Raw genomic sequence first — 26735 nt, forward strand, 5'->3', positions numbered from 1 at the left:
GTGCCGGCCATCTCTCTGAGCCTGCAGGAGGCTCTTTGGCTCCAGCGGGCTCTCATCAAGCAGACCAGGCGGGTGGCACAGGGGTGACCCTGGGTGAGCTTGTGGCTCCGCATTCAAGTCCCAGCCCGACCACAGAATCATTAAGTGAGTTTGGCCAAGTAACATACACTTCCTGAACCTTCTCTGTAAAATGGGCACATCCACAGCCATCTGTGTTCTGAGACTTAAACTAGACGGGCTCTGCCAAGGGACATGGGGGAAATGACTTAGCTTCTCTGTGCCCCAGTTTCCTCATCTGTAAAATGGGGATCATAAGAGTTCCTACCTCACAACGAGACAGTACAAGTGAAGCTCTTGGCATTTTACTCACCAGAGCAGGCAGGAGCTATTCTCATAGTTGTTACACCATCTATCTGTGCCTCGTGTATAAAACAGGGTCAAAAGTGTTACCTACCTCATTGAGTTGTGAAGTTTAAAGGAGTTAATCAATGTCAAGTGCTGGCACACAGAAGGCATTAAATATTACTAATAGCATGTTAATATATTAATATTATTACACAATTAATATTAATGTTCTAATGGATTGGAGGTAAGGAAACTTATTTATTCAGCACCTGATATCCACTAGCACTTTACCCAAATCATCTTGTAAGGATATTACAGGACGAGCATTAGGAAAGTGAGGCCCTGGGAGGGTGAGCTGGTTGCTCAGGATCCCAGAGGCAGTGAGGGGCAGCCAGACTCAGCAGGGCTGTGCCTGGGGCAGGAAGGAAAGACGCAACACTTGGGTGAGGGCCTGCTCTGTGCCAAGCTGGGCTTGGTGCCTTTTTGACCCCTTTAAACCCCAGGGACTCTAGCCTGGGGAGGGGCAGATGTTAATATCCTCGTTGTACAGATGAGGGGTCTGAGTCTGAGACAGATGAGTTGTTTGAATTCCCACAGCTACTAAGTGGTAGAGCTGGGATTCAAACTTAGCTGTCTGTCTAAATTCTGCAGATGTTTTTGTCCCAACCTTGTACTGACTCCCACTGAAACAGAAGTCTTTGTGTCTATAAAACCCGAGTGAGAAGACCCAATGCTGTGAATGGTTTCCAGGCCCTCGGGCCACATCCTCTTTCAGGCTCCGGGGAACGGCCTGACAGTGGCCCCGAAGGACACACGGAGGCAAGGACACTCAACACCCAAAGGAGTCGTCATTACCCAGAAATCTTTATTACAAAAATATTTTGCAAGCCAAAAAGTTTAAGTTGCAACTATATACAAAATGGGGCCTGTTTCCTTCCCAGTTGGTCTTAAAATAAACTCCCGAAACCATGTTCCTGCTGCAGTGTTTTTTCAACCTCTTCCTTTTCCTGGGATTCGATACACAAGGGGTGGGGAATCTCCAGGATGCCAGGCTGAAGCTAAAGCTATACGTCTTCCTTGGCCTCATTCCCTTATTCCCCTTCCAAAAGTTAAAATGAAATAAAATAAAAATGGCACCAAGAAAACATTCTTTTAAAATTCTGTATGTCTGTGCAGGTGTGTGTGAGTGTGCACAAGTGCGTGTATGTGTGTCTGGGCACGCATGTGCTCTCTCTGGCAGAAGAGCGGGAATCCAAGGTTTACAAGCCAACCTTTTGGAATTTGGAAATAGCACGAGCAGGTGGCTGGGCCACTGCGGCTTCCAGATGCCACAGGGGGCTCTGGTTGGCCGGGCCAAAGCTGTCCGCATGGCATTTGGCTCAGCTAATCCCTGGATACCATCACGTGAAATACCAAGTCACCGTGCCCCAAGAGCTGGTCTGTGCTGTGCTCCGGAAGTTTCCCCTATAGGAACTGCTGACAGGCTCGATGGTTCAGCTTCTCACTTGGGCAGCCTGAGCCAGGAAACCCTTGGGCATCAAATGGCTGGACCAAGAGGGCAGCAAATAATGCATTTTCACTCCCTTACTCCTCCTCGGGCTGGCTCCCAAAATTGGAGGGGTGGGGGTCGGTGGGTAACTGGGGTCCGTGCCTCTGCCAAACCTTCTGAGAAGGAGGGACAGTGGGTGCCTCTGCCAAACCTTCTGAGAAGGAGGGACAGTGGGTGGAGCAGCCCTAATTTCACAGCTGCCCAGTCTTCTTGGCTGGCTGTGCTCGATTCCAGTTTGATTCTGATAGGGTTTGAGAGCAGAAATGGAAGGTTCCAGGATTAGTTTAGAGAGCCAGGATGGGAGAAGGTGGCTAAAGAAGCGGGGTAGACAGCCAGGCTCAGTTTCCCTACCAGGCATTGCCTAAAGTGCTTTGCGCGATTGTGGGGAGCTAGGCTACCTTCCCTCTCTACTCTTGACAGGTGAGCACACTGAGGCTGTGGGTTGCTGCAAAGCTGCTCCACCAAGCAGGCAGCCTGGAGAAGCCCTGGGCGGGCTGGGACTTACCACAGTGGGGTCAAGGGAGGCAGGAGGACCCGCCACGTGGCTTGACTGAGAACACGGCCTATTTAGTCCCAGGTGAAAGGCAAGGCATCTGGCCCTTCCTCCTCCATCCTCAGGGCTCTGTGACTTGATGGAATTCAGTTTCTGCTGTAAGAAAATCCCTCCAGGACAACAAACTGTTAAACCTTAGACTTCACAAGACCCAATTGTGTACTTCAACACAAGACAAAGAGCCAAGAGAACGTTTTTAAGGAAAAGAAAAGAAACAAAACGAAACACCACAGATCAAATTTTCTAACACCTCAGTTTCAAGATTGCACGTTTCACATTTCTCAATAATTTACAGGCATCCACAGCGAGATGTTGCTGAGTTAGTGCTAGCTGGAGGAAGCAAGCTCAGGTCTAGAAAGGAGAGGCGGATCCGCGAGGAGGGCTAAAGTTGGGGTGACGGGTCCTCAAGGGGTTGCAGAGGGGCACGAAGAGGAAGATTTTGTCACATAGTCCTCTGGGGGGTTCTCAGGGGGTGCCCTCCTCCCCCAGTGCTTGTGGCTCGTTGGCCCAGGGTTGGGGACGGCCAGGGCTTCCTCACGGCTCAGGACCGGTTCCAGAGTTCTTTTCTAGCTTCTCCATGGATGGGACAGTTTGGTCTAAAGGGAAGCTTTGTCTCAAAGCCCCAGTTGGGTGGTGGAAGGACGAGGTGGAATTCCATTCTCACCCTGGAAGATCAGGCTGTGGAGCGTCAAGGAAGTGGTCAAGGGTCTCCAAGACCAAGACCAAGACCCATGCGTTTCCGGATAGAGGCACGAGAGTTCCTGGACCCCAGGCGGCAGCGGCCAATTCCTCCAAGCGTGGGGACCTAGGGGGCCGTGACTGCCCTGGAAGTGCTGGAGAGCCAAGGGGACGGGGAGGCAAGAGCCACCTCACCCCTGGGTCTCAGGGCCTGTGCCAGCCCGACCCTCCGGGAACGGGGCTGGGTGTCCTCATTGCAGCCGCACCACGTGGGACAAGAAAGCCCGTGGGGACAGGCCCTCGAAACGACCGGGGTCCCATTCACTTCTTCTGGATCTGGACGCTGGCGTACTCCGAGGAGGGTTCGGGCTTGGGGCCTGGCTGCTTGGGGGCCCGGTTGAGGTGGACCATGTCCAGGTCGGCGTAGGTGAGCGTGTCCTCGGGCCGGGGCGGTGGGCCCCCCTGAATGCTGGCGTACTCCGTGTGGCTGTTGGACTTGGAGGGCCGGGGGGCAGGCTTCTTCCCCTGGGGCAGGTTCAGGTCTGCATATGTGATGTCATTGTTGATGTCGTTTGTGTCCTGGGTCTAAATGAGATGGAGAGAAGGTCATCCTGGAGCCCCCAGCCTGCTCACTCACCCACTAGGTACCAAGTCCTGGTGCTTCTGTCCCCTCCTGGCTCCCCCTGGCTCAGACCTAATCCAGGCAGCCCTCTCTTTTCTGGCCCAGGTTATCCTAACAGCCTCCCCGCTGGCCTCCCTGCCTCCAGACTTACCCCTCCAATCCACCTCCCTCGGCACACGGCCCGAAGGTGCTTTCTAAAATGCCCGTGTGGTCATAGCACAGCCCTGCTCCCACGAGCCCCCTCCCCACCTACTCCCGGCCCACCCCACCTGCCATTCTCTCCTGCCTTTCCCTGAGCTGCCCCTCTCCTAGAACGTCCGCTGCCGCCTCCTCCTTGGAACAAATCCCTGCACAGTTCAGCTCAGACATTGCTCCATGCAAGACCCTCTCCTACCCTCTCCCCCAGCTGGGTCCAGGCACCCCCCTCTCTGCTCCTATGGCCCATGTTTCCCATCACAGCTCCCATTACCCAGCACCAGGAGTGCCTGTTTGGGGGCCTGACTCCATGCTGATCTCCCAGAGCACGGGGACATTCATTCATTTACTCATTTATTCAACAAACAGTTGCTTGTGTGTCTATTATGGTGCAGAAACCAAGGCTGGCGCAGGAGGCACCTGATCAATACTGAATGAATGAATGAATGAATGGCCATAACTTCACCTGAGAGACTTCAGCAGTCACTCAGGGAGGGGCTAGGGACCGGGGCAAAGAACAGGGGCTGTACGAGAATGAGCGTGCCAGTCCGTGGGGTGGTAAAGGCTCTGGAGTCTGGGTTCGAATCCCGGTTCTCCTCTGACTGAGCGACTTGGGGCAGTTCACTTAACCTCGCTGGGCCTTGGTTTCCCCATCTGTAAAGTGGGGGTGACTGTACCTAACCGCCGGGCTGCAGCGAGGATTGAATGAAATCCTCCTGGCAAAGCTCTTAGAACTGAGCTTGGCACACAGCAAGCGTTCAGTAAAGTCATCCCTCATCAACTACTTAGCAAATGGGAATACCTCCCGTGTGCCAGCCTCATCTCCCACATCTGCTGCCCGTCATGAACTGTAAGCTCTGCTCCCTCCGTGCATGCACACGGGCTGTGGAAGTGGAGCTCCCAACTGCCACCTCGACTCACAGCTGGCGCCCAGTTACAGACCCCACACTTTCACATCTGCCGCCTCCTGGCAGCCTCACACCGGCCCTGCTAGGTAGGAATTATTAACCCCATTTCACAGGGCAGGAAACTGAGACAGGGAGATTAAACAATTTGGGCCAAGTCACACATTGGAAAAGAACCAGTCTGTTGGATTTTAAAGCTGTGGTCTTACCACAGAGCTCCTCTGTCTCCAACCCTGCACGCTCGTGCAGTTCTCTCCAGGAAACCCTCCAGCCAGGGCTGGCATCTGGCACCGGGAAGCTTAGACACTAGGCTGCAAGCTCGGTGAGAGCTGGGCTGCAGTGGCCTTGCCCGCTGCCCAGGGCCTGGCACATAGTAGGTGCTCAGTCAACTCTCACCATCCTCCTTTCCCCTGGAAACTTCCAGAAGGACATCCAGAGGTGAAGTGGTAGGGGAGGAGGGAAGGCATCTCTCTCCCACAACTGGAAACTGTTTTCTGTTTTCCTATGTACAACCCTGTGCCCAGAAGACCAGGACTTGGGGCTGCTGTGGGGGCCGCGTGGGGTCAGGAACGCAGGCCACGGTATTTCGGCCACTAGATACGGTATTTCGGCCACCAGATACGGTGCCTCCCACCAGCCCCGCTCCCTTCCACAGATTACATCTGAAACGCAGACAAGTGCCTGGGAGATGTCAAGGACAGCTGGTGTTCTCTCGTTCCTGGGTTCAGAGCAGGGCCTGTCTTGTTACAAGATGCCAAGGAGCCGTCTGCCTCCAAGGTCTGACAGTGTCAGCTGGCGATAAGCAGGGCTAGGTTTCTCAGAAACAGGCCAACCACACTGCCTGAGAAATCTCCTAGGCAATGGTGAGAAGTCTCCAGCTCAGGGGAGTGTCCTTGCATGGGGTAGTTAATGTCACAGGGTCTTGCCATCAGCAAAGCCAAGAGGGACTCTAGATGGGCTGCAAGGAGTAGCAGGTAGTGGAGCTGGGGAGGGTGCAACGGGTGGAGGAACGGGCCCAGGCAAATGCACTGGGGCCGGAAGGCATGAGCCACACCAAGAAACGGTTGCAGCCTGGTGCAGGGGCCCCCTTTACACAGATCACATTGTGCATGGCGCCCCCTGGAGTTGTGCAATGAGAGGCACTGCATCAAGGTGTGACAGACTCTGCTGGCTGGAGGATACTCCAGCCTCCACCCCCTCCACACCCTGTGGAAGGAGCACGTCTTAATTTAGAACGGGATCAGCAACTCAGCCTCGTGTGGGGAAATCACACCACTGAGTTTCCCGGGACGGGCATTTCGGCAAAGACTGTACCTGGGTTATTTCTCTGGTGTTCTTCTCTGGCTCATGCAATCTAAAAAGGAAAGAGACAGCCAGATAAAAATATCCTCACTCTCGCAAGGGTTCACACAGATTGGTTAAGAATAACATTTAGGTTCCACTTCCTCTATGGGCGGAGGACACGGATGAACGGTTCACAGAAGAAACTCAGCTGCATATCAAATATTTGGAGAAAAGGGTCAATATCACTACAAAGGAACTGTAAATGATATTTTCCTATCTACTCTATCAGCAAGGATCTTTAAAAATGATAATAATTGGTGCTGGGGAAGCTATGGCACTTTTTATTTGTTGCTGTTGGGAGGGGCAAACTGGTCCAACTCTTTTGGAAAGCAGCTTGGCAATACAGACTGAGAGCTTGGAAAGTGTCCTCATCTTTTGATTCAAAATTGTACTTTTTTTAAAAATCCAAAATCTAGAAAAAGCTTTATGTACCCTGATATTTGTCACAGGCATGTTAACATCTTACAGCTGTGCCAACTGGGACTGGCTAAGGAAATGAGGATAGACCCACAGATAAAGATTTTAAAGGTTTATGAGACTTTTCTTATTACAAATGATTACATTAAAATGATAAGTGAAAAGGCAAAACTCTCTGTGGAACAATCTCAATTATGAAAAATGCATGGATGACACTGGAAAACAGCACAGTAAAATGCTAACAGCAGTGGTCTTTGGGTGGTATTTTTTCTTTTTTCTTCTTTCTCATTTTCCATATTCACCAAATGTTCTATATTATAGACATTAATGTATTAAAAAAAAAAAAAAGAAAAGAAAAGAGCAAGATGTCTTAGTTATCAAAGAAGCTGGTTCCTGCACTTGATTCTGTAATTGGAGGTTGTGGCTTGGCTCACTTGTGGAGTCACAGTCACAGCAGTGAACAAACCGGCGCCCCTGGTCCTGCAGGTGTGGCATAAATTCTCAGTAAATTCTCAGGCCGGCAACTCTGGGGATGGCAGCCTGGATAATGTCAGAAATGAGCAATGGGGCTTGGCAGCAGGGTTATTAATGGATTTGGCATGAGTGCTCGGCTCAGAAAGCATTTCTGGGTCATGACAAGTCCCACGTGGCCACAGAAGCAGCCAGCGATGGGAGGGAGGTGGGGGGGGCTGCCGTCTGGTAGGGAAGATCATGTAGATCTACCTACATCCCACCAGCTTCCAGGCTCCCAAGCCTTCCAGGGCTCCCCACTGCCTCTCTGGTTCAAGTCCAACCCCCCACTCTGCTCATAAGCCCCTCCTGGTCTGGCTCTGCTGGCCCCTGCAGCAGCTCCGTCACTCCCCACCCTCACTTACCCTCACGCTGAACATTTAGTGAGTGAAGGATACTTGGTGCTACGTGCTCTGTGCTTCAATGACACCCTGGAATGACCTCCTTGACTGCTTTTTCTCTTGGTTAACTCCTGCTGGTCCTTCAAGGCTCAACTATGGCGTCACCTCCTTGGGAAGGCTTCTTTGACAATGTGGGGTTGGCTGGGATGCCCCTTTGTGCCAATCCCAAACCTCTTTGCATTACTTTCATGTCTGGTTTATGTGTCTGTCTGTCTGTCCTCACTAGATGGGTTCAGGTGCTCAAGACGTGACTGGGAATGAACGCCAGTCGGATGGCCCCAGGGCCTTTGCATGCTCAGCTCCCCTCCCCCACCCCATTCATCTACTTCACTCCTTCTCTTCCTTCAGATCCTGGTTTAAATGGTCCTTTCTTGAAGAAAGCATCACTGAATCCCCAAACTCCATTCTCAGAGTATCGGGTTCCTCTTGTTTGGAGCAGCATTTCAGACTGATCAATCGCCCCCTTGTCCAGGTCTGCCCCTCCCCCTTTCCTATCTCGGTGAACGGCGCTGCCATCACTCAGCCCTGCACTCAGGCTGAGGACGCGGGAACCATCCCTGATTCTTCTCTCTCCTCTTTAAACCCATGTCTAATCCACCCCAGGGCTTGTCTGTTCCACCTCCAAAATATATAGCAAAGCTGACCACTCCATCATCTCCACCCACTGCTCTGCTGCTTCTCTGCCTGCCCCTCTGCACTCTTCTCCACATGTAAAAAGCATAAATGATGCTGCACCGTTTTTCTGCTCAAAACCTTCAGCCACTCCTCACCACACAGTGGGATCCCATTCCACACAACAACTGGAACAGTCCTGAATGACATGGCCCCTGCTGACTGCTCTAGCCTCTCTCCCCCTCTTTACTCTGGCCACCCTGGCCTTCCCTGTGAGCATGTCTGGTGCTGCTGCCACAGGGCCTTTGCACTGGCTGCTCCCTCTGCCTGGGCTGCCCTTGCCCCAGAGCCTCCCATGGCTGGAGCCTTCTCACCCTTCAGTTTCCTTCTAAATGTTTCCTCCTTAGACTAGCCTTCCCTGACCCCCCTCCACCCCCACTAGGTGTCATCCCTTACCTGACTTTATTTTATTTAGTTGGTACCTGTATTATATTGTTTACCAATGTCCCGGCTAGTTTGATAACCTGCCTTCCAGTGGACCAGGAGCTCCTGTGGGCTGGGACTAGGTCTGTTTTGTTCCCCCCTGAAGCCCCAGCACTTAGTGCTGGGCTGGGTCACTGACAGTACTCCATAGACATTTGCTGAATGTATGAATGGATAAATGAATGAATGAACATCTCTCCCACTGGACTGTCAGTGTCATGAAACCAGAGCCGGTGTCTCTTTTGTTCCCCTCTGTAATCCTCGAGCTTAAAAGGCCTGGCCCTGAGCTGGGCTCAATCCACTGAACAAATGAAAAAACCAGAGAAGCCCTAAATATTCCAAGAATAAATGCAATGAGTGTCTGACGAGTGAACAAATGGCTGACAGAATGAACCCCAGTGTCCAATTAAGGGAGCAGAGACATATTTTTTTCTCTCATCTGAGCAGGGGAGGATTACAGACCATGTTCTTCCTGCACATTCTTAACCCAGGGAATTAGAAACAGCCAATCCCTGCACTGCCTCCACAACCCAAAGAGCCCTTCGAGCTCAAAGCGGTGGCGTTTCTCCCTGGCACCCTCCCTGGAGGGCTCAGGTGTTACCAACGCCAACGTCCTTTGGAGAGCGCCTGATCCGGGCAAGCCAGAGCCGCGGCGGGCGGCCGCACGGGAACCACCACTGCCACGCACAGCGATTGCTTTCGTTTAGAGATGACAGGGAGCAAGTGAGCTCACGGCTCCCGTGGCAGGCTCAGATGGAAAAATGAAAAACAGGCAGAAAACGGTCGGCTCCTCTGGGGGAGAAGATATAGGCAGCGAGAGTGCGCAGAGCAGGAGCGAGGAGTGCCGGTTACGCATCAGCGGTATCAGGGTTTGAGTCGCAGTCGCAGCACTTACGAGCTGCGGGGCCTTGGGAACACCACGCAACTTCCCCGAGCCCGGCTTCCTCTACCAAGTAACAGGGATAATAATAACCTTCTAGAACAGGCGTTCTCAAAGCGTGGCCTGGGACCAGCGGCAGCTGCAGCGCCCGAGAGCTTGTTAGAAATACAACTTCCGAATCAGACGCACTGCAAGTGGGATCCAGAATTCTGCACTTGAGCAAACCCTCCAGGCCATTCTGCTACACACTCAAGTTTGAGAACTGCTGTTATGTAAAACAGGGATAAAAAAGCGCATAGGTTTTCGTGTGATAACTGAATCACAAATTGGTTAAAAAGTAAAGGCCTAGATCCATGTCTGTGACAGCACATGTTAGCTGCTGCTGCTGTTACTATTATTACAGACACTACCCTTTACTTCCAGAAACTTGTTATCTAATTGGAGAGAGAATACAAGTAAAAGACAATGACATCAAAAGCAAAACAAAAAAAGAGAGTTCTTCTATAGTTATGGCCATGAAGCCACCAAGAGGAAGGTTCTAGGGATTCAGAGAGGGAAGAGATTGGGTAGTGGTTTGAGATGGTGTTCTTTATTTCATTCAGTCATTCATTCAATCAACAAACCTTCAAATCAATCAAGGACTGAAACTAAGAGCTAAAACTATAAAACTCTTAGAAGATAACATAGGGACAAATCTTCATGACCTGGGATTCGGCAATGGATTCTTAGATGTGACACCAAAAGCACAAGCAGCAAAAGAAACAACAGATAAATATGTTTTCATCAAAATTAAAAACTCTGTTGAATTATCACAATAATTGTGAGGAAATTTTCAAAAGTGAAAAAACAACCTACAGGGTAGGAGAAAATGGTTGAAAACCATATATCAGATAAGGGTTTAACATCCAGAATATATATAAAGAACTTTTACACTGAAACAACAAAAAGACAAACTACCCAATTATAAAAAGGGCAAAGGACTTAAACAGATATTTCTCCAAAGAAGATAAACAAATGGCCAACACACCAAAAAATGCTCAACATCATTAGCCATCAGGAAAATGCAAATTAAAACCACAAGGAGATACCACTTCACACCCACAAGGATGGCTATTATCAAGAAAACAGAAAATACACGTTGGAGAGGATGCAGAGAAATTGGAACGCTAACGCATTTTTGGTGGGAATGTACAATGGTGTGGCCACTGGGGAAAGCAATATGGCAGTTCCTAAAAAAGTTCAACTTAGAATTACCATTTGGTTTGGCAATCCCGATTCCAGGTATATACCAAAAGAGAATGAAAAGAGGGTCCCAAACAGATACTTGTACATACACACAATGCAATATTATTTACTGAATATTATTCAAAGCAATATTATTCATTATTCAAAGAAGAAACTTCATTTCTCCTTCTAAAAAAATGAAGTTAAGAAGCTGCAACATGGAAGAACCATGGAAACATGTTCAGTGAAATAAGCAAGACATCTAAGGACAAAAATTACATGATATCACTTATGAGAGATACCAGAAAGAGCAGATTTGCAGAGAGAGAAAGCAGATTAGAGGCTACTGGAGAGAGAGTATGGGGGAAGGTGAAAGGGGAGTGTTTCTTAAAAAAACAAAAAATGGAGCCTGATGCAGCAGCACCGTAGCATGTGGGAGCTGGGGTGGGAGACCCTTGCCACTACAGGGGTATGAGAAGCACTCGCAGGAGGGGCCTCCAACCCCTGAGGAGGGAACATCCCTGCTGAGCCCAGAGGGCAGAGCGGGGAGTTCCGGATGAAAGGAGTGGAGCTGGCTCTAGCAACCATGTCGCACAACTCCAGGGGGCGCCCTGTGACTGCTGCCCCTGGAGACAGGAGGCCCTGGGTGTTATGTGAGCTGGTGGGGAGAGCAGCCCGCAAGGAAGGGAGACCACCGCGTGCAAGGGCTGGGAGGCGAGCAAGGAGCTGAGGTAGCGTGGGGTGGCGGAGCCCAGAACCCGAGGGCTGGGCAGTTGTGGCCGTGAACCTGTCCAAGGCGGCAGGGGCTGCAGCACGGGGGCTTGAGCACCTTCTTAAGGAGCTTGGACTTTATCTTGAGGGACCCGGGTTGCCACTGAAGGTTTTTAGGCAAAGGGTGGCAGCAGAGTCCTCCTTGAAGGAGAGGGTGTAGCAGACTGGGGAAAGAATGGGCGGGGAACATAGCGTTAGGAAAGTGCGTTTCCCCGGGAGGCCATGGGGACCCCCGTTTTCCTGGAGTGGTGGCTCTGCTTGTTCAGGGGATGAGGCAGGAAGAGGAGGCTGGGAGGTGGCAGGGAGGACCTGGAAGCAGCCTATGGAAGTGAGAGCAGGAAGCAAGGCTCTGCCCAAGGGCACTGTGAACTCGCTGAACCTTGCTGGGCAGCAGAGGGATGCACAATGCTACCCCATGACCCCCAGGTAGGGAGATGCTCCCGTGGGGTGCACCCACAGCACACTGCATTTCCCCATCCCTATAAGCATCACACACAGCTCAGGACACAGCACCCCGATTCCCCAGACCTTGGGAATGTCCTCGACTCTACATCTGACCCATCAGCAAGTAGTCTCGGCTCTACCTGCAAAATATACCAGAACCCGACCACTGCCCAGCCCAGCCCTGCTGCCCGGGGCCAGGCCGCCAGCTCCTCTTGCTTGGACCACTGCAGCAGCCTCCTGGTCTCTGTTTCCCCCTTCACCTCCTCGGGTCTGCTCTCCACATGGCCATCACGTGATGCTTTTAGAACCAGTCAGGTCACGTTCCACTCAGAGTAAAACCCAGCATCCTCTGAATGCCCACAGCCCTGGACCATCCAGCCTCCTTCGTCGGCCCCAAGCTGCAACTCTGAAACCTACAAAGCTCTGAAAAGCCCACTGGGTGGCAAAACCTTCCCTGAGCGGCCATGTAGCTATTGGTAGTTTTCACCCATCCCCCTCAGTGTGGACATTCCTGCATTTCTGTGCAGATCCAAGAGCCTTTAGAGAATGGGGTGCTGCCCCTACCCCACTGGGGGTGAGTAAAGACTTCCTAGAAGCTGAAAAAGTCTGAATCAGTAACATACCTGGTAGACGGTGGACCTGCATCCCCATGACACCATCTCCTGCCCCTTCCTAGGCTCTCTCCACCCAGCCATACAGGCCTCCTCCAGGCTCCTCCTGCTCCACCACATGCTGCCCACCCACCTCAGGGCCCTCACAGGGGCTGCTCTCTGTCCAGCAGGCTCCACCCCATCAGAGCTCCCTGTTCGTGTCACCGCTGCACAGGACCCCCTGCCCGAGACGGCCTCTATACCCCCTTCATCTCTGTCCCCTGATGGGTGGCACCGCTCACCACCTGCCACCAGTTACACAGCGTTCTGCTTCCAGGCGTGTGGCCTGAAGCCCCAGGAAGGCCTGGGCTGCTGTGTGTCCCCTGCTGCCTCCCCAGCACCCAGAACAGGGCTGGCAGGCAGCAGGGACCCAGTGAATCATTACTGAGAGAACAAATACACAAACCAAGGTACTGTCCATGGTGCAACGGGATCGCCACTCTGACGAGGCCATGAGCTTTGGGAGCCCTGGCTCTCTCTGCCCTATTCACCAAGCGTCCCGGGACCAGCACCATATCGAGGGGCTCAATATTTACTGGGCGAAGGGAAGGGCAGGGTACACAACTCAGGTCTGGGGACGAGGACCCTGGGGGGCTGCACAGGATGTCTGTGAGTGCGGAAAGCGTGGGAGATCTCTGCCACCATCCAAATGGGATTCGATAAGGGCCTTGGTGTCTGGGGACAGCAGGAAGAAATCAGTGCCTCTGTGCGCTGAAGCCCTCTCAGACAAGAACTGGTGTCAGGAGCTCACTGGGACAAGGAATAAAAATGCAGAATGGCATAGGAGTGAGGGTCAGTGGGTGTGGACTGTGCTTTGCAGTTTTGGGGGTTGTAATGCGACCAAATAATACCCGGAAAAGCATTCTAGCCCGAAGGTGTACTTACCTGGTAGAAGAAGTGGAACCCTTGGCTGAAAGATAAAAAAGACAAAAGCCAGTCATTTAACCTCGAAACACACTTTCTCAGGTAACTTTTATATCTTTCCTGGCAAAGGCTTGCCTCCAAGGATGCAGAGAGGAATTGCCAGAATCATTCTCAGAGCCATGGGACACTCCCCTAGCCCAACCCCAGGCGGGGAACCCATTCTCTACCTTGAGAGGAAGCCCCAGGGAGTGAGCTGGATCCTCCTGCTTTCCCACCCCTGGGAGTTGCCAAATCCAAGAGCAGCCTCCAGCGTGGCAGGGGCCAACTGCCCTCCTTCTGTCTGGGTCTAACCTCCACCCAGCCACAAACCCTCTGGGGGGCTCTACAGCAAGCCCAGCTCCTGATCGGAGTCGGTCACTGCTGGAGAGCAGATTCCAGCAGGGCTGGGAGTTGGGGGAGCCAAGTTTGGATCCTGGTTCTGCTACCAACTTGCTGTGTGACTCTGGGTGGGCCATTCCATTCCCCCTCTCTGCGCTTGGCTGTTCCCTCCATCACTTGCAGGATTGGGCTGGGTATTCATTTATTTACATGTCAACCACTCTCCAAAAAGAGGACTTTGGAGGGAAGAAAGGGTCCATCTGGTTCAGGGGTTTTAAATCTGTAATATGGGGCATCCTGCAGAGAAGCCTCTGAGGTTCAGCAACTGTTTGACTTGGATTTCACTGTTAAACTGTAATTATAAAGCAACATGCACACTCAATTGTGCTCTGCACCGCACTTTAACAGGCTGGAGGCTGCAACAGTGAAAGAATTCTTGCTTCCAGGTTAACACTTGGTGCTGATCCTGAGGTGAACAGTGCCAGTTGGGAAGGCTGCAGCTTGGCATCTATTGTCTGATTGGAGGCTAGTGGGCTGCAAAGTGCTGGGACATGAGTCATCCGGGGAACCCAATGACGGAACACTGATTGCCCCCACTTTACAGGCGAGGAGACCGAGGTCACATTTCATCAGGTGTGTTGAGTCGTGGTGGACTGATGGGGCAGGACACCTAGTCTGACCCCCAGGGCCCAGGAGAAGGGGTGTCTCATGAGGGTGGAGGTAGAATTCAGAGTAGTCCTGAGTATGGCCCCTGGAAACCTGCTGCCTGGGTTTCATTCCTGGCTCCACCACTTTCCAGCGGGGAGGCCCTGAGCAAACTTTATCACCTCCTGTGCCTCAGTTTCCTCTTCTGTAAAGTGGGATTAGTGATACCAACCCAGAGGTCTGCAGTGAGGACCGAGTTCCACATGGGGCTGTGCAGCGTCACGAGTGCCTGCAGTTCTCCAAACCCCCGGTTCCTCCTCTGGAACCCCTGGCCGCTGATGTCTGACCCCTCGGGAATGAGATTCTGTGGGCCAGGGGCCTGGCAGGGTGCTGGGGGCAGAGCCTCAAAAAGGGTGGCTGGGATTTGATTAATGACCACCACAAACACACCATCAGATAGGCTGGCTTGTCACCTGGTGGCGAGGGACCCTGTGTCCCACCCTGATGGGAGGTCTTCTAAATGCCAGACCCGAAGGGGATACAAAAGGTCTTCACAGCCAGCCCAGGAGAGAGGGAAATGTGGGGCCACAGGTGGAGGGGTTACGGAGGGAGGTGTGACAGATGCATGTACTACATGCCTGTCCAAGCTTGGCCTGGGGGACCAGGTGCAAAAAAGGCAGCTCAGGATGGCATTTTCCAGTTTATAGGCCATGGCACACAGCACGTTACGACTAACCTCTTTTAAAAGAAAACAGAACAGAATTCGACGAAAAAGACAACATCAGAGTTTCTATTTTATACATAGGAGTGTGTGTGTTCTGGGTTGAGATGTGAAATGTATTTCTATCTCTGGTAGTCAAAAAATTTCAGGAGCACCAGCTTGGAATTGTCTCTTCCAAGAGCAGAGAGAGAACAGGTATTTATGGAGGTCTTATTGTGTGCCAGACCCATCAACACAAGGAGCTGATAGGGTTCTCCTAACTATCCTCTGAGGTAGGCATGCTGAACCCATTTTACAAAAGGGGAAACTGAGGCAAGTTGAGGCCAATCTGATTGTTCCGCATATGCAGTGAGGGTCTTGGACCCTGGCTTGTCTAACTCCAAAGTCAGGGCCTTGCCACAGCAACAACCACACACACAAGTGCCCAGTCATTTACATACAACTCATGCATGCACACACACACATGCACAGAAACAAGGGAAGATGCCCTGGATTTGAACCTGTACCCTTCTGCCACAGAGTCAGAGCCCACACACCTTGCCAGTGTGAGAGGGGGGCTCAGGAGGTGACTCACATACAACACAGTGCAGGAGCTAACACTTACTGAGGACTGGCTGCCTGCCACACACTTTTCTAACATGTTACCTGTAGTCACCCCTTTAATCCTCCCGACAGCCTTGGAGGGAGGTGGTGAGATTATCCCATTCCCTTCTAGCCACCTGTCTGGGGGGCTGGGCACATCACCTGGGCATGGAAGAGGAAAGCAGAAGTTTGTCGGGGACTCCTGAGAAATATCATTTGCTCTCTGAGATAGGCCAGGTGAGTCCCATCTCGCCACCCTGGCAGCTCCCTGACTCCCACATCAGTGGGTGGTCCCTTCAGGACGTGAGGCCTGGAGCAACTACAGCCACCTTGCAACCACGAGGAGAAGGCCAGTACAGGAGTTAACAACCTAGACTCCAACCAGGTGAAGCTGCTACACCAACCCCAGCACTGCCACCTCTGGACTGGCAGTTATCTGAAATACCTGGACGTCCTTCTGGTTTAAGCTACTTGTCACCCAAACAAGGATGGCCCATGGCTGAAACTCTCAGGGAGTAGCGGAGGGGAATCCACGCACCTTTCTTCTGTCTGATTCGGAGGAGGTAGAGGGCTGCGATCAGCAGGGCCACCAGCAAGGCACACACCACGCCCACCACGATAAATATATTCCACTTGCCAGAGTTACCTGGGGGTCACACGGAAAAGAGGCTTCATGTACACAGATTAGAAACAGAGAAGGATAAAACCCACCACTCCCTTCACCACTAAACAGCATCGTTAAGTGAGAACATCTGGCTGGGCATCCTCAGATGTCTTGAGCCACATGCACGTTCCCGGGCCTGCACACACTTCCCCGTGCAGGCGTCCAGTGTGCAATGCAAAAACGACAGTGAGGTTCTCGGAGGGAAAATATTTGTTGCTGACAGCCATGGAGGAATCAGGTTGTCGACAGAAATTTCACTCCCAAGGAACAGAAACTTGTTCTTTCTCATCTAGAGTCAACAACAGAGTAGACACAAGGGCACCATAAATCCACTGAAACTGAATCCGCAGTTAGGTGTGAGCGGGTGGAGGTGAGGAGGAGACGGGCAGGGAACTGGGAGGACATGCTGCTGGACTCTGGACGCTGCAGAGCTCAGGGGCTGTCCGCCGATCTGCTCCTGGGACTTGGGCTTTGTGCGCTGGGGTTAGGAGTTTACATAGGAGCTCTGAACTGAGGAGACTTGAAGTAGAGAGCAGAGGGCTTGGCTCCTTGGCTGGCAGGGGATCTAGGACTAGAACATTGTGGCTTGTCAGCCCAGAGCTCCAAGTCACAGAAATGTGGGCTCAAATCAACGCCCCTTAATAGCTGTGTGACCTCGGGCAAGTGTTCACCCTTTAACTTCCTCTTCTGTTATTGGGGCCAATGATAATCTCTACCTTTTTACACAGTTTTGAGGATTAATTACCTACCTACCTAACCAATTAACCAACCAACCAATTAACCAACCAACCAACCAACCAACCAACCAACCAACCCTTTCATCCTTTCTAAAAGTGTTTACTGAGTCCCTCCTGCATGCCAGGCTGTGTGCCCAGCCCTGACACTCCAGGACTGAATGGGACAATCATGGTCCCCACCAGCAGAGACTCAGAGCTGAGAGGTCATGAGCGCATCTCCTTCAAAACTATCATGAGCAAATGGGGGCCCAGAGAGGGACACAGCCTTGTCCAGGATCACACAGCAAGCCTGTTTCAGAGCCAGAGTGGAAATCCAGACATCCTGTCTCCCAGTGCACTGCTCATCCATGAAAATCAAGCAAGGTTTCTTTAGAGCTTCCCTGTTTTCCTTGAAGGATGCTTTGAGGAAAGAATTGGGCTCAAGTCGAATCCTTTCAAAGGGTCTGCTATGTGCCAGCCATCAGCCATGCTGATGGGGTAATGAAATGTTCCAGTGGCTCCGAAACACCAACTCAGTGGTACCATTTCAAAGAATGAGGGGAAATTCATGAAGGACGGGCTGGAAGGGGCTGAGAAAATGATGCCCTGACACCATTTGACTCTCCCAGGAGAGTACATCGGTACAGCCCTTTTAGAGGGCAACCTGGCAGTGTTACTGGCTTAAATAGGCATTCCCTTTGATCTGGAAATGCTGCTTTGGGAACTCATCCCACAGAAAGAGTCACATGTTCAAGAGATATATGTCCAAGGATGTTCATTGCAGCATCGATCACACTTGAGGCAGCCACAACATCCTGAATTCTGCCCTTTCCCCTGTCCCTGTGGGATGGTTGGATGGACCTGGGACAGGACGCCCAGGGCAGCTGGGAGAGCAGGCGAGGAGAGAGAGAAGAGGGATGTGATGTAACAACTGTTAAGTGAGGAAAACAGGAGGCAAGACCCTGTGAAAAGGATGATCTCCCTCCCTCCCTCTCCTTTCTTCCCCACTCCTCCCCTTCCCTCCCTCCCTTCTTTAACACACATTTATGTAAAATGATCTATAAAGATATATACCAAAGTCTTACCAATGGTGGGTGACCTTTGGGATGTGGGATTTGGGGGAAGGTAGCTTGCTTTTAAATCTTACTTCATAGATGTCTGGATTATTCTATAATAAGCACGGATTACGACTATAACAGTAATAGACAAAGATAAAATTAAGGTGCAATTTAAGGAGGGCCATGTGGGGTGGAGTGGAGGCCTCACCAGGTGGTGCTTCTGGAGCCAGGTCCTTCTGGTGGGCAGAGCCCTGCAGGGTCTGCTGTGTGCTGACCGCCGGCTGTCCGTCATGCTCCACCTGGCAGGTGAGCACCACGTCCTCCCTGTGGGCAGACGAGTTCACCAGGAGCCAGCTCGTCAGGTTATAGGTCCCATCCTTGTTCTCTACGGGGATCGGGGCTGTTTCTGTTCGGGACACGTTTCCATTCTCCAGCCAGGTCAGCTGTGCTTTCTGGGGGTAGAACCTCTCCACCTGGCAGGTGACGTTCACCTGGTTCCCTGGCACAGGGTGTTGCACCATCTTCAAGGTGGGTGGAACTGAAACAGCACAGGCAGACGCTCTGACCGTGGGAATGGACAGATCACAGGGGAGGGGCTCGAGATGGTGAGCTCCCACCACCACAGGCAGGGAGTCACCAGGACAGAGCCAGGCATGCAGCAGGTGCTCAAGTACTATGAGTGAAATCACTGAGCATGGGGCACACAGTAGGTGCTCCAGGACTGGTAGCTCCCATTAGGGTAACAATGAGTGAAATCAATGGCATGCAGTTGAACAAAATATTTGTAACAAAATAAATGAAATCACCAAACACACAGGGAACTGACCAGGGTAGGGGCTCAAAAATTGCAGCTGCTGTTGTTAAAATAAAGGGCACTGATAATGAAATAAAATAAACCATCCAGCGTGGCAGTTGGCACATGGCAGGCATCAACTAACAGCTGCTAACTAAAAGAACAATTAGGGGAAGTGCAGGGCCGAGTGCCCAGTGCTTTGTGGGTGCAGGGCCTGGGAGGGACAACCAGGAATTAGACCCCAGGCGAGTCAAGCCCTGGAGTGTAACCCAGGGGAGCAGCCTTGTTGGGGTGCGGCTGGGGCTGGGTGCTCGGGTCTCTACCTCGGATGGACTCTGACAGGTTGGCCGTCCCACGGAGAGGGCTCTGCAAGGTGTCGTGGGCCACCTCGCAGATGACCTGGGAGCGGACATCCCCTGGGCTCAGCTGCACCTCGGTTCTGCTGGAGATGTTGTAGGAGACGCTGTCGTCCGGGGGCACCACGGTGGTCTGCAGGGCTGGGAGCTGGTTCCCATTTTTGAACCATGTCAAGGTGACATTCCTGGGGGAGAAGCCGTGGGACTTGCAGGTGAAGGTCACGGTCTGCCCAGTCGTGGTCCTTGCTGGGGAGCTCGAGACCACGGGGGGAGAGGGTTTGGCTATAAGAAGGAGCATTTTAAAGAGTAAGCATGATGGTGACGAGCAGCAGTGGAGCCCAAGACCCTGGTGAGAGTCTTCCTCTCTGTGACCGTGGACCCTGCTCTGGTGCTGGGAGGGGTGTGTCATCCCCACCGCACAGAGGAGGGAGCAGAGGCCCTGAGCCTGCCAAGGAGCAGGAATGATGGAATCCCAGGCCTGAGTTCAGAGCCCGCCTGGTTTCCTCGGACCCAGGAGATTAGCCTGGAACCAAATGTCGCTCGACTGCCCCTGTGTTCACTATCCCACTGGCCTCACCTGAACCTCACCAATTTCAGAGCGAGCGTCTCTAGGAGCGCATGGGGGGAGGGATGCAGTGGGTCAGCTGAGTGGCCCAGCCCTGCCCTGACCTGGGGAGCCAGGCCCGACCCAGTCAGCTCATCTGTAAATGGGTCAGGGGTGGGGGTGGGGGTGGGATTCCTCCTGCCGGGGTTGGGGTCGCAGAGAGGGGGAAATGAGGCAATGCAGGCACTTCTGCTTTCGACAAATGCAGAAGAGGCTAAACAAAATAAACAAGCATTGATCTACCTTGAAGCCACACTTTATTCATAGCCAGAGCCCGTTTTCATTCTTCCCACAAACATTCCAGGGGTCCCTCAGCTGCACCAAGCTCTGAATTTGAAAGGGAGGGGGCAAAGGAACATTTTTCTGAATCTGAAGTTTTCTTCTTGGTCAGTTTTGGGTTGAAACTAGAGATCACCAAGAGCTGAGAAAACCAAGGACGGTGACGTCTTCAGGCCGAGGCAGCGCAGAGAAGTTGTGCCCTGGTCCTGGGCTGAGGGCAGATTCTCCCCGTGGACGGGTCCTACAGGAGCTTTGGTGTCTCCAAATGGCTAATTATCACCCAACACCTTCTCTAGCAGTCACCGGCCAGCAAGTCCTACAAACATTTGCTCTGGTAGGAGCTTACCTGGCTTCCTGACACCCAGCAAAGCCTCTGTGGCCTGGTGAGGAACGCGTTACTCGACTAGGTCAAGTCCTAAAATGAGCAGCAGCCCAGATGTCCCCAAAAGGAGGGTACCCTGAAACCGGATACTATTTAGTGCCAGCTCTGGCCTGCCTGACACTGGGCTGCTTCCCCAGGGGCTCCGGCCTTGTTCCCCCCAGCCCTGTGCGGGGTCCATGTGGGGTCCCCATGGATGGGATGAGGGTAAGAGAAGAGGGAGGCTTGCAGGGCACACGGCGGCAAATGGGGAGGCTGACCACCCCACCCCCAAGGGCTGGGTCATCTTGCGTCTCTGTTCTTTCTCCGCCTCAGTGTCTGCTTCTAGAAACAATGCTAAAAACCCCAACCTGATAAGGTTAGAGGTGATGGATGTAAAACACAGAGCCAGGCATACAGTAGGGGCCTAATAAAGAACAACAGTTATTAAGATGTTAATAACATCTGGCTGCTACTAGTTCTTAACTCCATATTCATCCTTCAGGCAGTAAGAGGGCACAAGAAAAGCATAGAAAAACCAGCAAGAGAAGTCTCACATCCTGCTCCTTGCAGCTGCCATGAAAAAGCCAAATGAAAAAGCAGGAGAAACCACCAAATGATGATTTGCTCCCTCTTTTTAAAATAATCCCCTTTGGAAACAAGTTTGGTGAATTGGTTTTGAAAACACAAACAAGGTTACAGGCATTTCCCCCCAGACTAGCTATTTAGTGAAACTGGCAGCATTTTGAAAGGAGAAGAGAACAGATTTCATGGGTGACATTTGGTGTGTCGAGGCAGGGAGGGTCCTGAGCCTGAAAAGTGAGGGTTTGTTGGGATTCAGGTGCCTGTATAGACGCAAACTTGGGGAAAGGTGGGAGGCGCACAGCAGTGAAGCTGGGGTCTCAGCAGGGCTTTGTCTGGGCTTCCCCTCCTCGGAGGCCAGTTCTTGGCCCGAAGCGTGTGCATGGAGGGAGTTCACGCCTCACACTCAGGTCCCCAAGGAGCTGTCACCAGCACATGGGATTCTCTAGGAGGTCGGTGTTATCATCGGAGACGAGGATGCAGAGGCCCTGGGGTGGAGGGACAGGTCATCACCACAGAAATCAAAATGTACATGCTCTCTGAGACAACAGTGCCCTTCCGGAGGGCATCTCCCACTTGAGTAGAAGGACACATGTGCAAGGTCATCCTCTGCAGCATTGCTCCAACAGCCCAAGATGGGGAACATCTTGATTTGAACCCACAGCCCCTGCTCTCCTACCCACTGCACTACTGACACCCAGTGATGACCCGAACCCCAGCACAATCCAGGGCCCTACACACGTCCTCTCCAGTCTTCACAGAATCCCCAAATGGTAGCCATGACCAGCACCATTTCACAGATTGGGAAACTGAGGATTTGAGGGAAATCCAGACTTGTCTAAGATCACACAGCCTTGGTCTGACAACAGCCATCATTTACTGGAAAGGTCTGTGTGGTTATCCGTATTCTACAAATGAGGAAACCGGGGCTCAGTAAGGTAACTCAAATTTCTGGGACCCACGCTGCGTGAGGTGCTTCACATGAGAATCCATTCAATCTCCTAAAGGAGCCCTTGCTTAACCCCATTCACAGATGAGAACACTGAGGCTCAGCGGGATGGAGGGGGTCCTGGGGGTATTTCCTGCAGCCCCCTGAGCTTTCTTGTGCCCCACCCTCACAAGCCCCGACACTGAGCCACCCTCCTCTGTCCCCGTGAGTTCCCTGACTTTACTCATTACAGGGAGGGGTTGCCCTGCTGAGCCCCCAGGCCCGGTCGCCTGTGGCAGCAACGAAGGGAAGAAAACGAGCTCCTGACCACCTGTGTCTGGAATATAAACTCTGGTCACAGGGGACCCCGAGTACCCTCTAGAGAAACCTTCTTCTCAGCATTCCTTCTTCGTCAGGGCCATGAAGTGGGGGCAGCACGTTGTCTGCTGGGATCGCGACAGGCCCCGACTCTGTTCCACTAAAGCTCTCTGCAGGGCCTGCTCCCGGGGCCGCTCAGGGAAGGAGCAACATCCCCACAATGGGGAGCAAAGCTTCCTAAATGCTCTTGTGCTGAGACGTGCCTTGGGAAAGTTTCGACAGAAAATGAGACATTGGCTGCATCTCTGTGATCTGGGGTATAAAGCTAGACCCTCCACCCCCACAGGAGTTTTTTTCTTTTTTTAATTCTTATTGCTATAAAACAGAACAAAGCAAGATTTTTAAAGGAGAGGGCTGGAGCATTTTTCCACCCTTAGACCAGCGCTGCAGGGTGATGCAGAGAGCAGGGGCAGTGGAGTCAGGCTGTTTGGGGTTCAGATCTCAACTTCCTCCCTGCCCCTCTCTGAGACTCAGCATCCTCATCTGTAAAAGGGGCACAGCATGGCCTGTCCCTCATAGGATTAGCTATAAGGAGTCAATGCCAACCATAACAGACAGTGCTGGGCAAGGTCTGGCATACAGTGGCTCCCTGCCCCCTCAAAGCCTCCCTCCCTCTTGTCCAGGGAATCATTTAGGAAGAGAGCACAGCAAAGAGGAGTGAGCACTGGACTAGTAACTAGCTGATAGGTGTCCCAGATGAGTCACTAAGTATGACTGCTTAGAGAAGGGAAAAGGCTGTACCACCTGGACGTTCAGTCTCTTCATCTGTCATATCTGTAAACTGTGGACCAAGCCCCTGGCCTGGCCTATGTCCAGGTGTTGGGGGCTGACTTGACTGCTTCAGCATCCAGAATGGAAATCTGGTAACATCCACAGAAATCAAAATGTACATGCTCTCTGAGACAACAGTGCCCTTCTGGAGGGCATCTCCCACTTGAGAAGAAGGACACATCTGCAAGGTCATCCTCTGCAGCATTGCTCCAACAGCCCAAGATGGGGAACATCTTAAATATTCATCAACAGGAGACAAGGAAACAATGATGGTATTTCCATATGATGGGGTTTTATGCAGCCGTTAAAAACAAGGCAGCATCTCCACGTGTACTGATATGGAATGTGGCCCCTAAGGTTTGAGAGGGGTTTTCCAATCACCAATGGATTTATGAGGGGGAGGCCTTCTGCACATTTGGGAAATGGATGAGGAGAACTGCCAGCTCCCTGCTCAAGGGTTCAGTTCAACGAGCTTTAATTCAGCACCTGCTATGCATGGGGCTCTTTGATGGGAAGAGTGTCCACAGCTGGGGCAGTAGAATCTTGGCCTGGAACTGGATCTGTGTTCCAGTCCAAGTCCATCAGCAACTTGCCAGGGGATGGTGGGCAAGGCCCTTGTTGCTCCTGTCCTCAGGCTCCCCTCTCTAAGTGGGGGGTGGGATGGGTGCTGTCTAAAGGCCCTTCATGCACTGACATCCCAGGACTTAGGAGGTGGAAAGGGCATCTGGGCCTCTGGCAGGAAACCCCAAATGCACATGTTCTTTGGGGCCTCAAGTGGGGCCCCTGAGTCTCCCACACGGGGAACCCCTTCCTGGGTGAGGGACCCCAAGAAGACCCTCCTCTGCTTGCAGCCTCCAGTGACTGCATGGCTGAGTCTGTCCCCAGCCCACAGGGGATTTCCTGACAGCCTCTTGGTACCTCATCCAACCAAACTTCAACAGGGAATCCTCATGTCTCAGGAATTTCTCCTGGGTGAGAAGTTTCTGAGCAATAAATGAACACACATCCTCCCCTACCCTGGCCTGGACTCTCCCCTCACTGCAGGGGAAGACAACCTGAGCTTCAAGGAGGAGAGCTCTGGCCTGCTGTGTTCATTCCTGATGCCACAGCGCCAAGAGCAGGGCCTGGCACCCAGGGGGCTCCCTGCAAATGTTTGCAGAATAAAGAGGAGACCCCCACACTGCAGGGGTCCCTCTCTGGAGGTGAATTTGGGCCTTGGGCCTGCCCGATCACTCACCCTTCAGCTCCCTCCTCTGTGGATCAAAGGTGGGACCAGATTGGAAAAGGCAGGGTCTTTGGAGCCAGGCAGACTCGGGTCCCAGACCTTCTCCAGCTTTTACCAGCCGAGGGGCCTTGAGCAAACAACACGACACCTCTGGGCCTCAACCTCCCTGGTCTATAAAAGGGGGTGAAATGAGACCACGAATACAAGCCCTCACCCCACACCTGATGCTCAATTGCTCAGAGAACGGAGGGCTTCACTATTGCTTTACTCTCACACACCCGGGACGAAGGAGCCCCTGACGTACTCACCACTCACGGACACCCGGGTGCCGGGACCAGACTTGTACTCCGTGTCTGGGGTCCCTTTCTGGAACTTCACACAGTGGTAGGTGCCGGTGTCAGACGGGGTGATGTTACTGATGCGGATGGAAAAGTCCATGTTGCCTCCCTTTGTGGTGTCTCTAACAGTTTTTACTCGGGGGAATTGGCCTCCTTTGAATTCGTAGATTAATTCCCGGCCTGGCTCAGCCCCCTTGAACCACTTGACGTCCCCGGGGGGCCGCAGAGAGGACAGGATGCAACGCAGGGTGACCGACTCCCCGGCTTTGACCGACACTGACTTGTCAGGCTGAGTCACCTGCAGCTCCTTCTCCTCCTGTCCTGCCGCTCCTGGAGGGAAATGCAGAGCAGTTTATTCGTCCTCCCTGCTCTGGTGTTTCTCGAGTGTTTATCAACAGCTTTCATTTACTGAGTGCAGAGCATGAGCTGGCCTTGTGCACAGCACGCTGCATGAACCATCTCATTTAATCCTCACAACAAGGAAGCTGAGGCACAGAGAGGTTAGGGGGCATGGCAGAGCACAGGCCAGAACCCAGCCTGAGTAGAGGGCCTGAGCCTTCTCTGGAAGAACCACATCTGAGCTGGGCCCAGAACTCACTTCTGAGCGTGGAAGAAGGGGGCAAGGTGTTCCCGACAAAGGGAACAGCCTGGGCAAAGGCTCAGAGGTGTGTGGCAGCGTGGCCTGCATGGGGCTCCCACATGAGTTGAGGTTCTGGTTCTGGCCTGGCCCAGGAAGCAGGACCCATGAAAAGGAAGCTGTACTCCCCATTTTGGGGCTCGTCCAGGCTGAGGTTCAGTGGAAACAATACAGGGTTTCAAGTTGGAATACTTGGGTTTGAGTCCTGGCTGGGTAGCTCACGGCTGCAGACCTTGAGTAATCCCTGGGGTGACCGAGGGTAAAATGGGGCCCCTGGCCAGCACACATGGCTGTGAGTGCTCCGTCAGTGTGGCCGTGTCCCCTTCCTGCTCTCTGAGCTCTCTCACCTGTAAAGCATTTACTAAGACCCCATCTTGATGGATCTTGCAAGGACCAGATAAGCCTCCATCAGGGACAGTGTCAAACAGAAGAATCTGGTCTCTGGAGTCACCAGGCCTGGCCTGATGACTTACTCACACATTATCCTAATTTATCCATCAATTTCGAGCCTCAGTTTGCCCATCTACAAGATGGGCAAAACACTCTCCCCACCCTCTTATTTTGTCCTGAAAGGAAAAGGAGACACATGTAGAAGTCCCTGAGCCCGCTGCTGAGCATGTGGGTGCAGTTCTACACAATGACTCTGCGGGGAGGGGCTGCGGTTCAGACTTCATTCCCAGCTGCCCCTCCTGGTGCCCCCGCAGACCAGGCCCGCGCTGGGTGCTGGGAACACACAGAGGAGCTGGACCCAGTCCAGTCCGCACGGGATCCCGGGCTGGGCAGCTGGAAGGAGACCTGGAGGTTGGCTGTCAGGAGGGGCCTGAGGTCCAAATGGGAGACCCCTGGGCATAAGAGACAGGGATCCCAGGTAGAGGGGACTGGGGGGAGGAGGGAGGACGAAGCCAGGGAGATGGGCAGGCAGGCAAAGTTGCTGTGAAATGCTCAGGGACTGAGTGAGCAGGACATGGCCAGGACCCCAGTTCTGAACAAGGGGGTGCAGGGGAGAAAGCAAAGGAAAGAGACAGATCAGAAAGACCAGGGAGAAACAGAGGACAGAGGGAGAGACAGACATGCAGATAGAGACAGAATGACAGAGATGGACTGGAGGGAAGAGAGAATGGGGAAGACATGGCCAGGAGTGGAGGCAGCCTTGTGGGCAGGGACCGGGGCTGGGCCTGAGCTCTCCACTGCCGCCATGTGACCTTGGGCAAGTTCTGCCCCACCCAGGACCCTTCGCCTTGGGCATCAGACGGAGAGGCTGCAGAGACTCCTAGC

General features: G+C 52.7%; 1 protein-coding gene across 5 annotated transcripts in view; it reads right to left on the reverse strand.

The window, feature by feature from the left end:
• Nucleotides 1-1190: 1190 nt before the first annotated feature.
• LOC119515354 (tyrosine-protein phosphatase non-receptor type substrate 1-like) overlaps nucleotides 1191-26735 on the reverse strand; it is a 43558-nt gene continuing 18013 nt past the window's right edge. For 4 of the 5 annotated variants that reach the window (XM_037811208.1, XM_037811210.1, XM_037811209.1 and 1 more), the window contains exons 3-9: nucleotides 24794-25153; nucleotides 19328-19642; nucleotides 18420-18749; nucleotides 16312-16419; nucleotides 13469-13493; nucleotides 6162-6201; nucleotides 1191-3710 (exon numbers count right to left, since the gene is read on the reverse strand). In XM_037811208.1, coding sequence (XP_037667136.1) covers nucleotides 3447-3710; nucleotides 6162-6201; nucleotides 13469-13493; nucleotides 16312-16419; nucleotides 18420-18749; nucleotides 19328-19642; nucleotides 24794-25153 — 1442 coding nt within the window. In that variant the 3' untranslated portion in view covers nucleotides 1191-3446. The remainder of the gene's footprint in view (nucleotides 3711-6161; nucleotides 6202-13468; nucleotides 13494-16311; nucleotides 16420-18419; nucleotides 18750-19327; nucleotides 19643-24793; nucleotides 25154-26735) is intronic. The other variant, XR_005213006.1, reaches the window with a different exon arrangement.

Source organism: Choloepus didactylus, chromosome 19 (assembly GCF_015220235.1).
Source record: "Choloepus didactylus isolate mChoDid1 chromosome 19, mChoDid1.pri, whole genome shotgun sequence".
Taxonomy (NCBI): Eukaryota; Metazoa; Chordata; class Mammalia; order Pilosa; family Megalonychidae; genus Choloepus; species Choloepus didactylus.